The sequence below is a fragment of the Glandiceps talaboti genome, chromosome 8 (assembly GCF_964340395.1).
Source record: "Glandiceps talaboti chromosome 8, keGlaTala1.1, whole genome shotgun sequence".
Lineage (NCBI taxonomy): Eukaryota > Metazoa > Hemichordata > Enteropneusta > Spengelidae > Glandiceps > Glandiceps talaboti.
The window spans coordinates 18,813,642-18,833,486 of NC_135556.1; the positions used below are offsets into that span (position 1 = coordinate 18,813,642).

Genomic DNA, 19,845 nt, shown 5'->3' on the forward strand with positions numbered 1-19,845 from the left:
TTCTCAGCCGAAAGACATTTAGTCGTCCCCATCCGTTCACCGTGTATTGCTCTGGTTAGCTGTATTTTTCAATTAGTTTAGATAGATGGTTTGTCGTAGAATCTGTTTCCCAGTAAAACAGTATCTATATTTCAATGCTTTTACAGGCACCGAAACGCACGAACGTTGCAGCAACGGGTAACACTAGCAGTGGAAGTGATCGTCAGAGCAGAGAACGGAGACGTCGATCTACCAATACCACACTTACCGCTATAGAACGCTGCCTAGCGGAATTTGCCATCTCGGGTGTCGCTGACGTACAGCTAGCTCCATACGAGGACATCCTAACAGATCAGCTAGCAAAGGCAAAACGCATCGATAAGATTGCAAGAATTGCCTTCCCGGGAGTATTCTTTGTTTTTAATGTCCTTTACTGGGTTGGATATCTTTTATTCTAGTATACATTCACCATTCAATTACTGTTAGTAAAATTTGTAACTATTTGCACTTTGAGTAGAATATTTTTCAAATATTCAACAAGTGACGTCATATTAATGACTAAACACGACTGTCTTCATTGAAAACGTCATCCAGGAACCTCTCGAATTGTTTTCGTTTACTGTGCCTAACGATAACATGTTCAAGTTCTAATTTATTAGTAAATGTGACACCAAGTGCTGAATTAACAGTACTTCTCCACATGCACTGACCCACATATGAAAGAGGTTTAAAGTCAAAAGTTTCACACGCACTTAAAAAGACACACACACACACACACACACACACACACACACACACACATACACACACTACACACACACGTTTACATTTACGTGCGCGCGTACACAAACACACACACACACACACACACACACACACACACACACACTTTGTGATTTGTATTGAATCGTTGAGATGTAATTTTCCATTGTTAATATGTTAAAATAATTGTTTATCTCTTGCTTTTGAAAATGTGAGATTCATTTTTAGTTTAGTGCGTTTTGATTCAATATGTGTGTGTCTGTCTGTCTATATATCTGTGTGTGTGTGTGTGTGTGTGTGTGTGTGAAAGTGTGTGTGAAAGTGTGTATGTGTGTTCGTTACCTTTATGAAATTAGAGTAATTAATATGAATGAATTTTGCAAATAGAGGACTTGTAATCCGAATAATATTTTCATAATTATCTGTAGTCATCACAATACACAAAATTGATATTATAATAACTCCCCTGCAAGGGTCGGGGTAGCCAGAACTAGATTATTGTTTGTAGTTACAAAATATTAACAAGATTGTTTGCAACAGTGATTGTTTCATGGTTACCATCATATTTCCCACAATGCACTACTAAGGATATACAAGATGGCGCATTTGCAAATCCTGTATTAAAACCAACCATTTGTAAACATAACCACATTGAAAGTATGTAAAGTATTTCATCAAGCCCCATAACAAATAGTTAGACACTCATACATGTATATTCATGGCAAACTTGTTCACTTGTTGTTATACCTTATGCGTATCCTTGTTAACAAGGTTCCTACAAAAACAGATTCTTCCTGACAAACATGCAAAAAATGCCAATTTGACTCATTAATATGCAGTAAATATTACGCAATGTACGGCAAAATATGTATAGCAAGCTACAATTCTTACCTAGGGAAACCCTATGGAGATACCCACAACATCCCTCAACAATATCTAAAAGATATGCTAATTAGGGTAATTTTTATGCACGTGGAAAACTTGCAACAAGTACTGATTCAATAGCACGAATGAGTAAACACTCATATTCATTTAAAATATGCAACAACCTCGTCGAATCTAGCCATTACCTTAAAATATATGTCTGCCGAATTCCATCTCCTTTCAGACAGGGGTATTTATGAGATAATGCAGACAGAAAGATATAATTATTAAACATAAGCCATCGAAGAGGGCGCTGTAATGATGTATGGAAACGTACCTAAAATGATATGTTTATTCACTTAATTCCCCAACTGAAATGAATGTATCACAGACTTGTAATAGCGCCCTCATATCTTTGGACAAGGTAAGCAGTCGATCAATAGTATTGGTAATATCACTATTATATATTACAGAAAGTGCCTCGCCTCGCCTCCTAAGTGTTTCCATAATTTACCACATGAAAGCTTACTCCTCGTCATTTTCAACTGTGACAATAATTTTGTGAGTTCACAATCCAGTTTCCGGTATTCGGCGGCCATATTGGATTCTAAAATAACATAATTTAGATATAGTTTTGGCCTTTATTCAATTTTTTGGGTGTGATGTGACCTCTGATTGTTTTTCTTCTTCTTCTACAACAACAACAACAACAACAACAACAACAACAACAACAACATACTAACTTTAATGACATCAGATAAAAAACATTGCATTCACTAATAACAATATGAACCAGACTGTCTCAAGCCATTGTACATGAACTGATAGGATAAAGTGAATCGTCTTTAAGTCTAAGACATCTAAAATACACATTGCAGCGAAATGAAGGTTACTCTGATACAGTCACGTAGAAACCCCGTACATTCTATACTTTAAAATAGCAAAACCACTAGTTCTTGCTACATTTAGTCTTAATGAAATAAACCATTGATTTAAACATACTGCAACTAGACGCATACAGGTGGGCGCAACTGTTTTGATGTCTTTACGTTATTTCATTTCATTTAGGCAAAGTGTAACCAGAAACCGTATTCATTCAATCTTGTTAATTTACATCAGCATGTGCAGTTTCTTATCAGTTTCTGTTGCACATGGTTGTACATGTATTAAACAGAGAGAATGACTGGTAACTTTCAACACGCTGTAGGCCTGCGCCTGTTAGAGCACACCTATATATGTCTCGACTTGAAACTTTAAACCTGTAGGCATGCCATGACTTTCTGTACTTCCTAGGGTAGATATATGAGATAAAAAGGCTTCACAACACTCTCGAATACGGAACTATGCTGATATATATAGTAGGAACAGCATATACCTGCAGTTTTCTTTTAAACTTTACTCTGTGATTCAACTTTGCTATACAATTAGTGTGATCAATAATGGACACGCATTTAATACGTGATTCGTTTTTGAAATAGTGATTGGAAACGATCGCCATGTTTACAGTAACATCATATCGTTAAATATACACCCAGGAGGAATGTACCTATGAGGTATAACATTTGTACAAGTTCAGACGTTCTGTCGTGCTTGGTATAGGTATACAATGTAGGTAACATTCGAACAGTCGTCCATTTCGTCAACTAAATTCTAACATTCAGCAACAGTCCAAAGAAGCCATCAGAATCTGTCTGGCTGTCTGTCTGTCTGTCTGTCTGTCTGTCTGGCTGGCTGGCTGTCTGTCTGTCTGTCTGGCTGTCTGTCTGTCTGTCTGTCTGTCTGGCTGTCTGTCTGTCTGTCTGTCTGTCTGTCTGGCTGGCTGGCTGGCTGGCTCGCTCTCTCACTCACTCACTCACTCACTCACTCACTCCCTCACTCACTCACTCACGCACTCACTCACTCACTCACTCACTCACTCACTCACTCACTCACTCACTCACTCACTCACTCACTCACTCACTCACTCACTCACTCACTCACTCACTCACTCACTCACTCACTCACTCACTCACTCACTCACTCACTCACTCACCCACCCACCCACCCGCTCACTCACTCACTCACTCACTCACTCACTCACTCACTCACTCACTCACTCAAAACTCACTCACTCAGTCTCTCTCTCCCTCTCCCCCCTCTCTCTCCTCTCTCTCTCTCTCTCTGTCTCTCTCTGTCTCTCTCTCTCTCTGTCTCTGTCTCTGTCTCTCTCTGTCTCTCTGTCTCTCTCTCTCTGTCTCTCTCTCTCTCTCTCTCTCTGTCTCTCTCTCTCTCTCTCTCTCTCTCTCTCTCTCTCTCTCTCTCTCTCTCTCTCTCTCTCTCTCTCTCTCTCTCTCTCTCTCTTGCTTTGAGAAGACAAATAGAGTCACAATCGTTGACAACATAATAATCTCGTATTGAAAAATCCTGAAATGCTTCCACAACCGATTTTCGATAGGAAATCTTAGATAATGGACATATGATATGTTTGCGGATATACCTTTCAACGTTTTTTTCAATAAAGTTGCTCGGTGTTGACGAGGAATGGGATTGACTTTAATTGTATTACCCTGAGTGCATTCACTTCAAAGTAACTCAGTCAGTGGCATAACGTGCAATGTCAACAGTACAGAATCTGTCCCGCTTGCAGTGTACAAATTGGATAAATCAATCACTTTAGGATTCTAAAAATAGATGGTAGTCGGTGCTTTATTCCTCTTTTCAAGCTACATCCTGCGTTTACGGGTAAAAAAGTTAATCTTAATGGTCTTTTTCCTGAATTACTCGTGGCAATGGTTTTCCACATTTAATGCCAATGTATAGAGTTAGAGTTTATTTTAAAATGCAGGCATTTTCTTAATGCCATGGTTTTTCTTCAGCTGGACAGGAACTTTTTTTTGATCCAATATTGTAGCTTAGATTAGATTGCATTAGATTAGATTAGATTAGATTAGATTAGATTAGATTAGATCGGATCGGATCGGATCGGATCAGATCTAACGTCGAAGAGTTGTGCCCTGGTACTGTTAAAAAAACATCAAAAACATCAAAAGACAAAAAGAACCATACGTGATTTAGTACAATACAAAATATAATAATTATGAAATATACTAAACATGAAAGGCTTCATAAAATCACAAATGTGTATGCAATTTAATAAAATACTACATGTGATATGAATAACGTCCATTCGACCCATGCATTCCTCTACCAATCAGTCGTGATCATTGCGGCCTAGACCTAATTGGTGACTTGTAGATCTACTCTCAACAAACAAACAAACAAACAAACAAACAAACAAACAAACAAGTAAACATACATGCATACATACATACATACATACATACATACATACATACATACATACATACATACATACATACATACATACATACATACATACATACAAAACAAACATATAATTCCACAAAAAACACAGAAAATATATATTACTCATAGACAAGTAAGAATATTAACGATTTTGAATCTCCCCATTTTCTGACATCTTTACAAGTTAATAGTTTTCTCCAGAAAGTGATAGAAACCAGATACATGAATAAGAGCATTTTCATGAAGCAAACTCTCCCAAGTAAATTATCTATGTGATGAGTTGTACATCCTTTTCATGCACAAGTATGAAATGTGGATTAAATAAGAAATTTAATTTATCAAGGCCCATTCACATGTTATAGGATGAAAAAGGGGATTAGGTGTGAACTGAGGTTTTACCTGTAAATGTATTGCTATTCAGTCCCATTAAACGGATAGGAAATCATCTAGGATAAAACAGTTGTATTTTAGAAAAGAATATTGTCGTTACGTCAGACCAAGCAATCATCCAGACAAGACGTTGGGGTCATTACGTACTGACTGCTACACACTGAGTAAGATAAAGTTGATCAAAATGACCTTATTCAGAATCTACCCGTCGCGAACACTTCAGGATGAACATAAAGGTACTTACATGACTTAATAGGTGGAATTGTATTGAAGATGGAAGGAATTCGATAGAATACAGTCCTACTAACAATTTCAGAGAAAGTAAGTAGCTGCAATTTTGCTACCACGCTGAATAGTATATCCACGATGAACCATACTCTATGATATTAAGGTAGTTATCAGTGTCTCGTAGTCAAATTTCTATAGATGCAGGAGAGCAAGTCGAGTGCCTAATGACAGATAGTTCAGACTAGATGGTTTCTTATCCTTCTACATACCTTCAAAATATCGATCTGAAAGTAAATCATTTTAATATGTTTTTTTGCTCGAACATCTGGTGCTCAAAGTAATGAGTCACGTTGATAAATTGCTAACAAATTTCTCTTATAAGAAATTGAGATTTCGTCAATCGAGTCTTTCTCTGCCACCACGTATTCACCGTGCCATGAAGAGCCACAAACGAGAGATACACGTATGGAATTTAAAATAGAATAATGTAAAAAGTGTGAATTCTTGAAAAATATACCGTATGGAGCGGTCGCCACTAGATAAAAACGAAGGAGAAGCAAAGTACACAATTTGCAAGCAAGTTAAAAAGAACTGCTATGAATTTAACGCTGTATTAAATTCACACAAAAAAATGACTTACTAGATTGCATTGGCTATTACGAAATGTTCATCTTATAGTCTCCAGACTTATCTTATCAAGGTATTACAACAACGTTTAAAGTTTTACTCGTTCTGTGACCTATGACACAATTATAGATAAACTACACGTGTCCATCTCCGCCGATACAACATGTATTTTTTTCTTTGTAGAAACGCGAATTGTAGAACTAACACTGATGTTGGCATATACGTGTCCCAAAATACTAACGTTAGAAGGACCTCGGCATGCCATTGCTTGTTGTTGTTGTCGTGGTCGTGGTCGTGGTCGTGGTCGTGGTCGTTGTTGCTGTTGTTGCTGTTGACTTTCAAAAGTGGTTTGCTCTTCAATGACATCATGTTATGGAGATTATCAATGTAATCATCGTACATGCATTCTGAAAGCCTTTAACAACGTTGTACGTTAACTCCTTTCAATCGATGGTAACATTTGTAATGCACAAATTGTGAATACAAAGGTAGTGAGGCATACTTCTAATAATATTTGGCTACGAATGCCAGAGACGTGCTCTCACCAAACAGTCCCTACCATCAAAATGAGACGTGCTCTCACACCAAAGTGGGGGTTCCCAATCAAAAAGTGGCGTGCTCCTATCAAAGAGGAGATCTGTTCTTACCAAAGAGTGGCTCCCATCAAAATAGAGACTTGCTCCCAAAAAGAATTGTTCCCATTGAAAAAGATATTCTCTCACCAAAGTGGGGATGTTCCCAATCAAAAGGTGGCCCTGCCAATCAAAAAGAAACATGCTCACATCAAAGAGGAGACGTCACTTTTTGATTGGAAACCCCACTTTAGTGAGAGCATGTATCTTTTTGATGGGAGCCGCTCCCTAAATTTACATAATAACAAACCAGGGCCTAGCCTGACCAAATTGGCAAGGGGGGCAGAACTTTGTCTTGGTGCAATCATGCATTTAAAATATAGAAAAGTGCTAGTTTACATAACTTTGCATGTCAAAGGATAACCTAACCCCCCAGCTGCCCCCCTTGCCCCGCCACCCCCCCCCCGCAGGCTACGGTACTGCAAACTACGGAGCTATGTTGACATGAAAGGCAAGTTACAGATTGATATTACGTTCAAGAACAACATTTATTTACAAACACTTACATGTCGCACAAATGCGTCATGGGAATGGAGACTAGTTTTCTGTTTCGAAAGTTATCCATTCTGCAACTGTCACACGTGTTACCACTTTAATTTTCGAATCATGGTGATCGAACAAGACCATTTGATAAGCAACACCCATCAGCTGTTAACGGCTGATTTGCTGCCCCCCCCCTCCCCGCAATACGGTGTTCTCCTGGCCCCGAGGCTTCGTCACGTGCATCAATATTCCCAACAATTTATATTCACGCTGCCATTAAGAGACATTCAGTGGTCCAACTTCTTATTTCTTTCAGAAGATATTAAAACGTTCTTAGTCAATGTTGTTTTAATAAACTGAAGATATTAAAATGTCTTGGGGGATATCATGTTGTTTTGATGGGTCAAGCTAACACACACCGTTGCTATGGAAACGATATTTTATACATGTCTGAGAAATTAGTGCAAATGAAATAAGGAAACAAATAATTGAACAAAATATTCTGATTGCTTTATCGATCTTGCCTGATGTAATTTAGTTGATTTCATTTGATTTTTAAATTTCGTAAAATCATAAGTACAACACGTTTCACTCGAAAAAAAACAACGGTCGACGGCTAAGACTGTGGTTGTGTAATTGTCACGAATTGCTCAGTTTGTTCAACGTCAGTTTGTTGTGTTTAACAAGGTACACAGTTTTTCTTAATGACAAAGTTTTCTATGCTCTATGTAAAACGTATGTTTTCAAGAGCATGCCTTCAAGGGTGGTTTAAGAGGAAGATGGGTTGGTAGGGAGACTTTTTTAATTGCTTCCGCCGACCGAAAGAAAATGAAAGAAACTGACGATATTGTATCACGTTATGACATCCACACTCATATACATGTTATGGGATTGACGCAAGTGAGTTGTGTCAATCTACGACATTTAATATATTGTATACAAGGTTTTTTTGTTTTTTTTTCACGTTTGCGATTTGGCTTGGATAGATAACAACAAACCAGACGACTACTTTCAACGTTTGCCTTTAGGAATGAAAACACGTGTCCAGGGTTTGCGACTTTGAACAAAAGTGGGGTATTGTTTGGGATGGCGGAAACACATATATTTTTAATTAGACTTAATCGCAATTCAGTCATAAAGGTTTTAAATTTTATTACTAAGGTGCTATGTGTGAAATACGATGCGATAAAAAACAAAATATCAAAGAGAGTATACGTAGTTCCCAAAAGCTTTCTTGTAACATTTGTTGTTGCTCAATGTAATATTTGTACTCGCTACTAGTTCATTCAATCATGATCTGAAGTGCTGTAGGGGGCGCTATCTTCCCCACTTTCGGTTTGCAATTGTAATGAGGGCTATAAACGCTATGACTATCTGAACGTATTCGTGTTCGCTTTTGTTATCTGACACATTTGTCAAACTACTCTTTGAACAGATCTACATCTTACGACAACTTTCTCATTATATATAGGGTTAGGATTAGGGTTAGGGTTAGGATTATGTTGCAAATGATTCCAACACTTTTTAAAAATATGTATTACAGAACAGAATAGATGTTGAAAAGTATATCGGCAAATATCATGTCAGATAACAAAGGCGAACAAGAATGTGTGTAGCTAAATAAGACATGTTTTATAGTTCAAAAATGTCAGCCTTAGGACTGTGTTGACATTTAGCAAGTTGATTGCAGAAGCACGGAAGCCTTTACACTAACTTTTTTAGAAAATAAAATAACTAAGTGTTGAAGGATTGCTAGTGTATTGAAGTGAAGTGCTTGTATTATTCAAAACGTGGCGCGGTGAATGAGACTTGGAATGTATTTTCTCTATTGTCGATTATAATCACGGCAGAATGTGAAGAGATAAAGTGAAATCATTACTTAAAGTGGGTTTCTGTATGCTATCATACTTTCTAACTTTGTCATGGTGATTCGTTTGTGACACCCCTGTTCGTCACACTGTGATCGTAAATAAAAGCTAGAATTTCCGTTTCATCTTTAATACCAACAGCACGCTCTTGAGTGTCTAATGAACACACTGTAAGCACTCCATCTTTTGAAATCATAAAGACACATTTTGCTCTAACGCGTAGCGGTGTTACAACATATTTTCATCGTTTATACATATCAAACATCATACTATTATGCTAGTAGTCGAGCTATTTCCACGCCTATGTTCTGCAACCAGCTCTAATGATTGACACGATCCTTTATAGCTTTCTGTTTTACATTGATGATTCACCATTAGATAACTACTTTGAATTGTCTGTTATTTCATAGATTTGTCTGTAGTTGATAAGCCGACTGACTAAACTGTGCTGATCAGCTTTAGTAAAGTTGCCTTCTCGGAGATCCATTCCTCGGGCATAGAATTTTACGCGAGCGAACAGTGATAAGTAAAAATCAACACAGCGGGAAAGGATTTTACTGTGTTAACAGTACGACTAGACTTATTCAAATCAGAATCAGACTTAGCTTTTCATAAATACATACCATACACAGAGAATTGTGTGATCTATTGTCGTAGTCAGGTATTTTGACACAATGCCAGTCTAGTCGGTAAATAAAAAGTGATGGTAGATAGAGTCAGGAAAAAGAAGGAGCATTTTCCCAAGTCTGCTAAACATAACAAAAATTGACACAGTATTACGCGACATGAATAGCATGCATTGACGTTGGAGAAGATATACGTAGGCCGTAGGGGTGATATCAATAGTCCAATGGAGGATAAACAACTAAATTATTATACTTAGGCCTCAGACCTCCCACCCCCACCCCACCCCTTCTAACTAAATTGGCCAAAATTGTTTCAGACAGCACAATCAATTTCAGATCACTATTTAGTGGTATGTATAGTGCTATGCATACAAGCAAGTATGTAATGAGTGAAAAAATAGTTCTTTTGTTGACCCTTTACTTTATTTAAGTGCCATGAATTTACTATAGCGAGCATTCTTCCATTTCTCAATTGACATTTTTTAAAGAATTATTTGTATTTAGGGGTACAAAACATCCATTACCTGTAAAAGTAGAATCGATTTTGTAGGATGAGAACGAAAATGGCTTTGTCTTTGTTTATCCTACATTGAACTATTGATCTCGCGCCTTATTTCACGAACGCTATGAGTTCAGTCTAACGGCCAAACTACATCCGGAGCCATGTGGGCCAGATGTTCACAGGTTCAAAGCCAAATCTAGAATTTTTAAAAATTAAATAACTAACCAACAAACAACAGACATTCGATACCTTTGTCTTCCCAGTACTTGAGTTACAAACAGTCATGCATAGATAATGAGTGTACTAGAATTACAACGTGTTCGTGCACACAAAGTAGTGGCGACGACCTTGAAACGAAGTGTATCTAGACTTACTAGTATGAGACAGTGTCTGTTGTCTTTACACCTACACAAACTGCAATAGATGTTAGGCAGCATATATGTGGAGAACACGACAATGTGGGTATTGAAAACAGAGACATTTTCCATATGCTGCAAGTCATGATTACCGCAATGTAGTATAAAATATGAAAATATTAATATCGAAATTGACACGTGAATGACATTTATATTAATGCATTTATACATCATTTTATTGGGGTTGGTATTTTTTAAATCTTGTATCATGGATTTGTACAATCAAATAGCTTTAAAAAACAAAATCTGAAACGTTTTAATACAAAATGTAATCTCTCAGTAAGAAGACAAGAAATTGAATTCAATCCTTTTGGATAAGGTTTTATTTAAATTTTACAATCGATCAAACGAAATGTATTAATTTTGAAACTTAATTTACTCTAATTCACTACAAAAGATAGAAGAACCACTTAGATTATAATAATCCTTTTGAGTGATTTTTCTTTAAAATATAAAACCTTAACGTTTCATAGGAGAAACATGGTGGCTTTAGAGTTTAATTTCAAGTCCCTTTACTGTCCAACGTTACAATTTTTTAATCTTGAAGGTGAGAAAAAGATAATTCAATCGTTTTGTTTTTTTCTTCTTTTCTCGAGTTTCCTCACTTTAGTCTTTCTTGTACGGGATGTAATTATCTAATCAAACACTTCCTCGAGATGTATTTTCTGATAAAAAAACACCATATGTCAAATTGCAAAATTAATGAAAGTAAGTATTTTCTGTACCTTACTTTCTTATTGATAACGATGAGGCTTTGTTTGTAATTAACCCCGTTACATATTTTTTGTAGGTTTTATATGATAACCTGTAGATGTAAAAGTCAAGTAAGCTTAAATGATGCGTCTACGATTTCGTGATTTAGAGCCTAACTGATATCAAAACTCCTCAAGCTAGGATTTTACCATACCTGTGATATAATGAATAATGCCTAACTTCTCAAGTATGTATTGACTTTTGTAGAATTGGTTTCTTTTCAGTTTTTTTACTAATCCTTTTACGAATAGCTAAGAATAGATTTATATGCATGGAACAAGTTAAATTGTAATTTCGAGAGCTGTGTACATTATGTATGTTCTTTATTCGCAATAACACAAATTAATAAATACACATGAAATGAAAAGAATGAAAATGACAAATGCGACTGGGTGTTGGAAGATAGCTAATTAAAAGCTAGTAGGTGTCCAGTCACCCATCCCCCCCCCCCCGGCTCATGAAAAATATAAATTAATCAGATGAAAGAAGAATACGTAGATATAACATTACATGTAAGTTTTCCTTTCCAGAGCCACCTCCACCCCTCGTGGTATTTTTTTCTGTCCTGTCCTGTCCTTGTGTGTGTGTGTGTGTGTGTGTGTGTGTGTGTGTCTAGTGGTTTGTATACTTTATTTTTTGACAAAATGTGAATAAAAATTTGATAGAAAAAAACGGATAGGTTTATATAGTTGGGCATTCTGGTGGCTTTTTCTGATTCTGAATGTTGTAACATTGACCACAAGGAAGATTATGGTTTCAGGATCCTAATACTATAAAGTGAAAGATGCATGTTTTCCAACTTCAATGAAGTTTTTTTTTCTTCTACGGTAAGGTCATGCTACACGACGTTTGGTATTATTACATGACCGTATTCGTTTATAATTCATGACTGTTTGCATCAGAGGGTACTTGTATAACGTTAATTTTCAATTATTCATTACCTACTACTGTTGCCCTGTCTCCATCCTGTCAATTTTGAAAGGTAGTGAATCTATAGTCTTCAGGCTGTCCCTTCCTGTGGCACCTAAAAGTGCATATGGTGCAGTGTATGCTTAAGCGCTTTGCTTCGATAAAGAATATTGCGCATCCTACCTTGAAATACGTTATGCACGCCCCTGACAAACCCAAAACACGTGATATCGTAAAGGCAATATCCATAGTCATATTGATGGACAGTCCTTTAACAAATGTATTTTGAGACCATGAACATCTTCTTAATTAATGCTAAATATATGAACTACGTCATGCGAAGGTTGGGCTTCATAAACCAGAACATGTTTAACAAGAATATTGTATCCTTTTGAACGCATTTCCACACTCACACTCCAGGCTTAAGCACCATTATAAGTAGTGATATTTGTACAGCTGAACGATTCGCAAGGTAAGCGTGTATTGGTGACGATTTTGGGAGATCAATGTGTATTTCCGTGTTGTTGTTGTTGTAGTATTCTTCTTGTTTGATACCCGAGCGTTTACTTACATTTCGAATCCTCACATTTAATACGATTGTACGTGTTATTTCTATTGACGAAACAAGACCTTAGTGGGAGTTTTAAAGGACAAGACTTTATTTGGGAGTTTTAACGAAACCAGACTTTAGTGGGGATTTTGCCAAAGCCTGGTTTTCAATAGTGCGATTTTCCTTAAACGGTACCGTACGTGTGTTTTACAATGTTATCATCTACAATGCTATGTAGGTACTTACATTGTCTGTATGGATATACGCAAAACACTATCAGAAAACAGAAAAGTAAAGGTTTTGTTCACCCTACCATATGTCACATAGCAATGTTATTTCTTATTATATTGAACCATTCGAGGATACTCCATCAAATTGACATCTATATTTCGCTAATGCACCGTTGTTATTCTTTGACGTGTTATAGGCAGCACACTTGATACATAACGTTTCTTATGCACGCAATGGTTTTAGTACCATCTTGCTGCATAACAGCTTTTACGAAACAGTTAGTTTATGTTGTATTAAAAATAGAAATATTGCTACTTTTCTAGACCGGAATTATTGCGAAGTTTTTATTGTAAAAACAACTTCAAATATACCGATGCAAATTGAGGAGAGTGCTTTTGTGGATTACCGGATATCTGTAAAGAATATGTAGACACGGTTTGAGTTTGATACTCCATTAGTTGTTGGGAGAAAAGACGTAAAAATGTTTTTTGTAATCATACTTGTTAATCAAAGAAGCTCTGCATAAGTCGACCGACTGTAATTATTACTAGTACGCCATATTGTTACAATTTCACATGTCCACAATATGGTGAGCAGTGCTACAGGTAAAATGCTGAGTTTTGCAACGGGAAACTAACGTAAATGGTTATTCCGATGCTTAAAGACCCCTGTAACTTTTTAAATCCAAAGAAGCGAATGTAATATGTATTTGATGATACAAGAACTTTACATTAAATATTTTACTGTTGTTGTTTCAAAATCATTACATTTTTATGACTAACCTGTTTATCTGTAGGCTTCTTTGGCAAATTGGATATATAAGGAATGGCACCCGAAATGCTTACAAGTAATGGAACTCTTCCTGAGAAGTCAAACGGCTCGAATTCGCTACACTGGTTGAACACGACTTTGGGATGCGTTGGTCTGGTGGGTATCGCTGGTAATTTCCTTGTCTGTGTTGTATTTCTGAAGATACGAAAGCTTCGAACGTTAACCAATTATCTGATAGTTCACCAGGCTGTAATCGACCTCATAACGTCCCTACTCATTGTTCCCTATTACCTCGGGCCACAAGTTATCTATACATCTGACACACTCGGGGGAGAAATCTTTTGTCGTGTCTGGAAGTCCGCCTATTTGATTTGGACCTGTTTTCTGGCATCTGCTCTTAACCTTGTGGTAATTACATTAGAACGATACTGTGCTATTGTCTATCCTTTTTACCATGAGTTCATGTTCACCGACAGAAGAGTAATTGCCATGTTGATCACGGAATGGATAATTGCTGCCGCCTTCAAGTCGTTCAATGTCTACGTGCAGAACTTTGACCATGGTCATTGTAAACCCGGGAAAGCTTGGCGTTCTCCCGAATTCGGAAGGTTCGTCGGTATTAGTAATGTTTTCGCACAGTACTTAGTCCCTCTTCTTGTGATGTCAGTGGCTTACAGTCGATGCATCTATATACTAATAACAAAGAAGTCGGGAGCTGATGTCACTACCTCGGAAGATCAAACTCGAGAAAACTCGATGAAACGTGCAAGTCAGAACGTCTTAAAGATGTTAATCCTCGTCTTTCTAGCGTACGCAATATGTTGGGGTCCACCACAGATAACATTTCTCGTATTCTGTTTTGGTGTGAAGATTGATTTTGGTGGTCTATTTTACAATGCTGGTGTAGTTCTTGGATTTGTCAACACGGCGATCAATCCCTTCATATATGCCTTAAAGTATAAACAGTTTCAAAAAGGATTGAAACATGTATTTTGTTCGCGATGGACTAACACGGTAGAAGATTCGTTTGGCCTTGATCAGTCATCTAGTAGGCAAGCATAGTACTCACTTTACAACGTAGTCTCGTTATTTACGTAGCTGTTCTTTGACAATCTTCAAATAATGTGCCAAAGTGTATGTTACTCTAGAGTTTGTATATGTGTGTGGCCTTTTAAAAGGGGAACATACGCACTAAAATATTTAGATATATGTAAAACATTCTCGTCTTGTATATTTTGTCATATATAATATATACAATATATATATTTATATACATATATAATTATATATAATATATATATATATATATATATAATATATATATATATATATATATATATATATATATATATATATATATATATATATATATATATATATATATATATATATATATATATATGCATATATATTGCCGTAATAGGAAACCATACAATACGAAAGGTGCCAACACAAGCTAAGATTATAATACATAAAGTAGATATTTACGTAAAAACAGATGTTTTCTGTTGACAAAGTTCATTCTTCATATCATTTATATAGTGAAGTGTAATTGTGAAGACTGGTTAGTTGTATAATTTATACCAGGACTGACGTCATTAATGATACGTCAAGTGAATTGTGTTCGATGACCATAATGGGAGGTGGATATTTCGCATAGACTTTCAGGGTACATAATCCCGTGATCTATATATGATAGACATTCTGGGTACATTATCAACTGAACTAAATACGATAGACATTCTGGGTACATTATCAACTGAACTATATACGATAGACATTCTGGCTACATTATCAACTGAACTATATACGATAGACATTCTGGCTACATTATCAACTGAACTATATACGATAGACATTCTGGCTACATTATCAACTGCGAACTATATACGATATACATTCTGGGTACATTATCAACTGAACTATATACGATAGACATTCTGGCTACATTATCAACTGAACTATATATGATAGACATTCTGGCTACACAAGGCTATATACGGGGATAGCAACGACAATAATTGGCATTTGCTATAGACATTCCGGCTACTTAACAAATCACTTGGCTTACAAAGTGAAGCGACCCTCTGCTTTTTATCACAACAAGGCTTCTTGATTACACTGAGAAAAGATATGGTGATTTTATCTAATTTGATTTTGAATGTACATAGCAAGGAAGCTTAGATGGTTTCACATTTTCTTCAGTAGACCTTTGTCGAACGACACATTAATCATTGGCTCAAAAAGTATAAAAACAATTCTTGGTATCGAATTATCGCATTAAAGAAATTCAGTCTCTTATATTTGTGACTACGTTTAACAGACTGGGTTTGATTTCAACACATATTAGATGGTAATTTGATTGTGAAGCGTTGTATTAACTTCTTTAAATTTGTGAATAATAATATTCACATTTATGTAAAATATTTTGGCGGTTGTTTCATTACTTACATTAATATATACTCTCTTCCTTTACAACATAATAATAACATATTTGAATTAAAATAATACACATATTTTTATACTTATCACAAAAAAGTGACAAGCTTAGAACATGAATTGTGATCGTTATTACGAAGCAGACGAACGTGCATACTATAAAATGATGTAATGGTAATATATCATACAACTGGTGGGATAATACAAGTACATATATTACTTCAAGTATGGTCATCACTATAATTCATGTTTCAATGTTTGCTTTCCAATTGTCACATACTTATAATAGGCGATCTAACAATCATTCAAGTTTTGTTCACTGAAAATTTAAAATTGATGATTCGATTTCAAAATGATAACAAATCGATCGATAACACTTATGACAAAAATTAATGATCCAGATATTCTTAGAGTTACGACAGCCCAGTGACAAGTGTTATATATGGCCGGATATTTTTTCAACATTACGAACTCAGTAAAGTGTTGTTTAAAATATTGATTTTCCATTCTAAAAGAACTGAATGTTCTGTATTTTATATATTTTTATAACCACAATTTACAAGACATCTATACTGTTTTATATGATAAGAGTGTTTTAGGAATGAAAGTAAATACCTTTACTATTTTGAAATGCAAATAATTGCACGTATCATTGTACACTATTTTACCAACAACTCCCACTGTGTTGTATGTTTGCATGTTTCTAATTCAATAACGTCCTCTATAAGTTTAAACATTTTAAGCACATGATGAGTGATCTTTGATAGAAGTACGCTTACAGAATCGAAATGTCCCAACACCCAAATAAAACACGTGCGTTGAATATATACTTGTCAATAGCAATTTATCACTAACTTATGATGGAGTCAGTCTTAACATGTAAATTTCTTTTGTTATACCCATTCAAAAAAATCAATATCTTTGGCAGAGTCATACCAGGTGTATAGAGATTTCTGTACAACAAGTTATTGATATCTGAAGTTAAGAAAATGTGACACGTATTTTGTCAGTAAGCTTACGTCCAAGAGTACAAATCAGAGAGAATTGTGGGTAAAATATTGTGGAGTGACGTATGCGTGAAACACGTTCTAATTCATCGGGAAGTGTGAATTCGACAAGGTTAATACTTGTTCTTTAATCCATGAAGAACGCCAGCGCAGTATATGTATATAAATATTCCTATATTCATATTAACATGATCTACATAATTATACTCATTTATATATCCATAATTTCATATTACTCAGTCTTTTTTCAGCACAGGAAGGTATTTTCAAAATAATAGTTACAATTGTAAAAATTTCATTCTTCTTGTATATAGATATGACTATTAAATGTTGAAACCTTCCATTGTCGTTAGTCGGTCTGTATTAATTACACACATGCGTAAGTTTTTCCCTTTACACTGAATTTAATTTGTTCAGATGGCATTTTCACAGATATGGGTCAAGGGAACAGTGCAAACTATAATTTGCATATAATTACACCTCTTGTCGTGGTCTGAGTGTGTAGTTAACAATACAGGAAGACAAGAATCAAAATCTACACGAAAGAAAATACTTAGAGGGGGGAAGCTATGCTACACGTATGTATATATGTATAGGTAGGATATTTGAGCTCGATGGCTTCATTTGTGTGTACATGCATCTGTAAATGCGACAGATCTTAGTTGCTAAACAAAGAGAACGCGTTATACTGTGCGAGTGCACGTACGTATGTGTTCTTGTGCATCCAGAAAACGCGAATATTATTAAACATAACCAAAACACTGGGAAAAGAAGCAAATTTGGCTCATAAGATCTGTGTCGCATGTAAGGTGCATATCCAAGTGCGCGTGATGTATTAAGAATAGAGATTGAAAATATTAAGAAAGGTTACATTACATTATTCAGTGTCAATGGTATGCATTAATTGTAGGATCCCGCGGGTTATGCATCTGAAATTTCTTTACGCACAACAAAGTTCATTAGCCCAGCTACATAGTAACGAAACAGCTGCAGCTTCCTTGGGGAATGTCGGAAAAATGTCTACAATTATTGAACATTTCCCGAGGGTCGACCGTACTGACCGACCTGGAATCCGATGACAGTACTCCATTTGACCTCCATTTACATATATATATCGTTTTGAAAGTGTACAAGCTGCAATGGGAACCTTTTTTGAAAATGTTTTGTACTTACATGTGATATCACACACCATGCGGGTATTAAATCACCTGTGGGTGAACGTAATTCTATCTATCTATCTATCTATCTATCTATCTATCTATCTATCTATCTATCTATCTATCTATCTATCTATCTATCTATCTATCTACCTACCTACCTACCTACCTACCTACCTACCTACCTACCTACCTATCTATCTATCTATCTATCTATCTATCTATCTATCTATCTATCTATCTATCTATCTATCTATCTATCTATCTATCCATCCATCCATCCATCCATCCATCCATCCATCCATCCATCCATCCATCCACCCACCCACCCACCCAGTGACATGCCCTCAAGGTGATATCAGTGATACAAAAGATAAAGGAATATTGCACTAATCTTGTTGCCCATGGCATGCGTTCAAGGTGATATCACCGATACAATGACACCCCGTATCTTAAAAGACTAGGTTATTTGAGATAAGTCTAATAACCAGCCAATGTTTACTATTAAAGTAAGACGCTAAACCTGCCAAGCCGTATATGGATTGAATACCAGAAAGGCGCATGACATGCCTCTAGGAATTAATTTACAATGAGGTCGCAAATACCAGTATGCTATAGATGTGGCCATGATCAGGTCGTATTTGATTTTATCAAAATAAGATCTACACATGAATTCAAAGACGATCTACTCTGGATTTCAAAGTTAGCTAAGTGCATCAAAGCTATCAAAGTCAGTTCTACCTATAAAGTTAGCTATTAGGTGTATTAAAAGCTATCACAGTCAGTTCTGCCTATTCATGATTGAATATCTTAAACTCTAACCGACATCATGGTTAGTCTTCACACTCTAATTTGCACACAGAGATGTAACTATTCATGAAATGTTTATCCAACCCGTATCAAACTAAGTGAGCAGTATACCTAGCTCTAGCTGTTTCTGCAAAACACTGATTCATTTCTTGTCCTTTCCGTTCAAATCGATTAATAACCACAGTACTTCTTCAAGTATCGTCCTTTAACAAATGTATGGAATTTATATAAATATTTGATGAAATCACGCATAATGCACGATGTCGTGTATAAAGCAAACACTGTACCCTTCTGGTTAGATTTCGAAATTGGAATATGTTGCTTTTACCTGGCATGTTCTTAGTATTTCATCAAATATACAAAATACAGCTTTGTGTGATTCTAAACATACAATATCATAAATTATAATAACAAATTAAACGTAACATAATGCGATAACAACTGGTATGCCACAAAAGATGTATGCGTTGATGAAGCCACACAATCAAATGAAAATCGCCTTGATTTAACAATTTTATTTTTAAGAACAATGAAC

At 35.9% G+C, this 19,845-nt stretch overlaps 2 protein-coding genes across 2 annotated transcripts in view; both read left to right on the forward strand.

The window, feature by feature from the left end:
* LOC144439298 (glycine receptor subunit alphaZ1-like) overlaps window positions 1-437 on the forward strand; it is a 14,141-nt gene extending 13,704 nt beyond the window's left edge. The window contains exon 11 of the mRNA XM_078128577.1: window positions 147-437. Within this exon, the coding sequence (XP_077984703.1) occupies window positions 147-437 (291 nt within the window). The remainder of the gene's footprint in view (window positions 1-146) is intronic.
* Window positions 438-13,963: 13,526 nt separating this feature from the next.
* On the forward strand, window positions 13,964-14,959 carry LOC144439299 (neuromedin-U receptor 2-like). Its single transcript, XM_078128578.1, has one exon. The coding sequence runs from the start codon at window positions 13,964-13,966 to the stop codon at window positions 14,957-14,959; it is 996 nt and encodes a 331-aa protein (XP_077984704.1).
* Window positions 14,960-19,845: the final 4,886 nt, after the last annotated feature.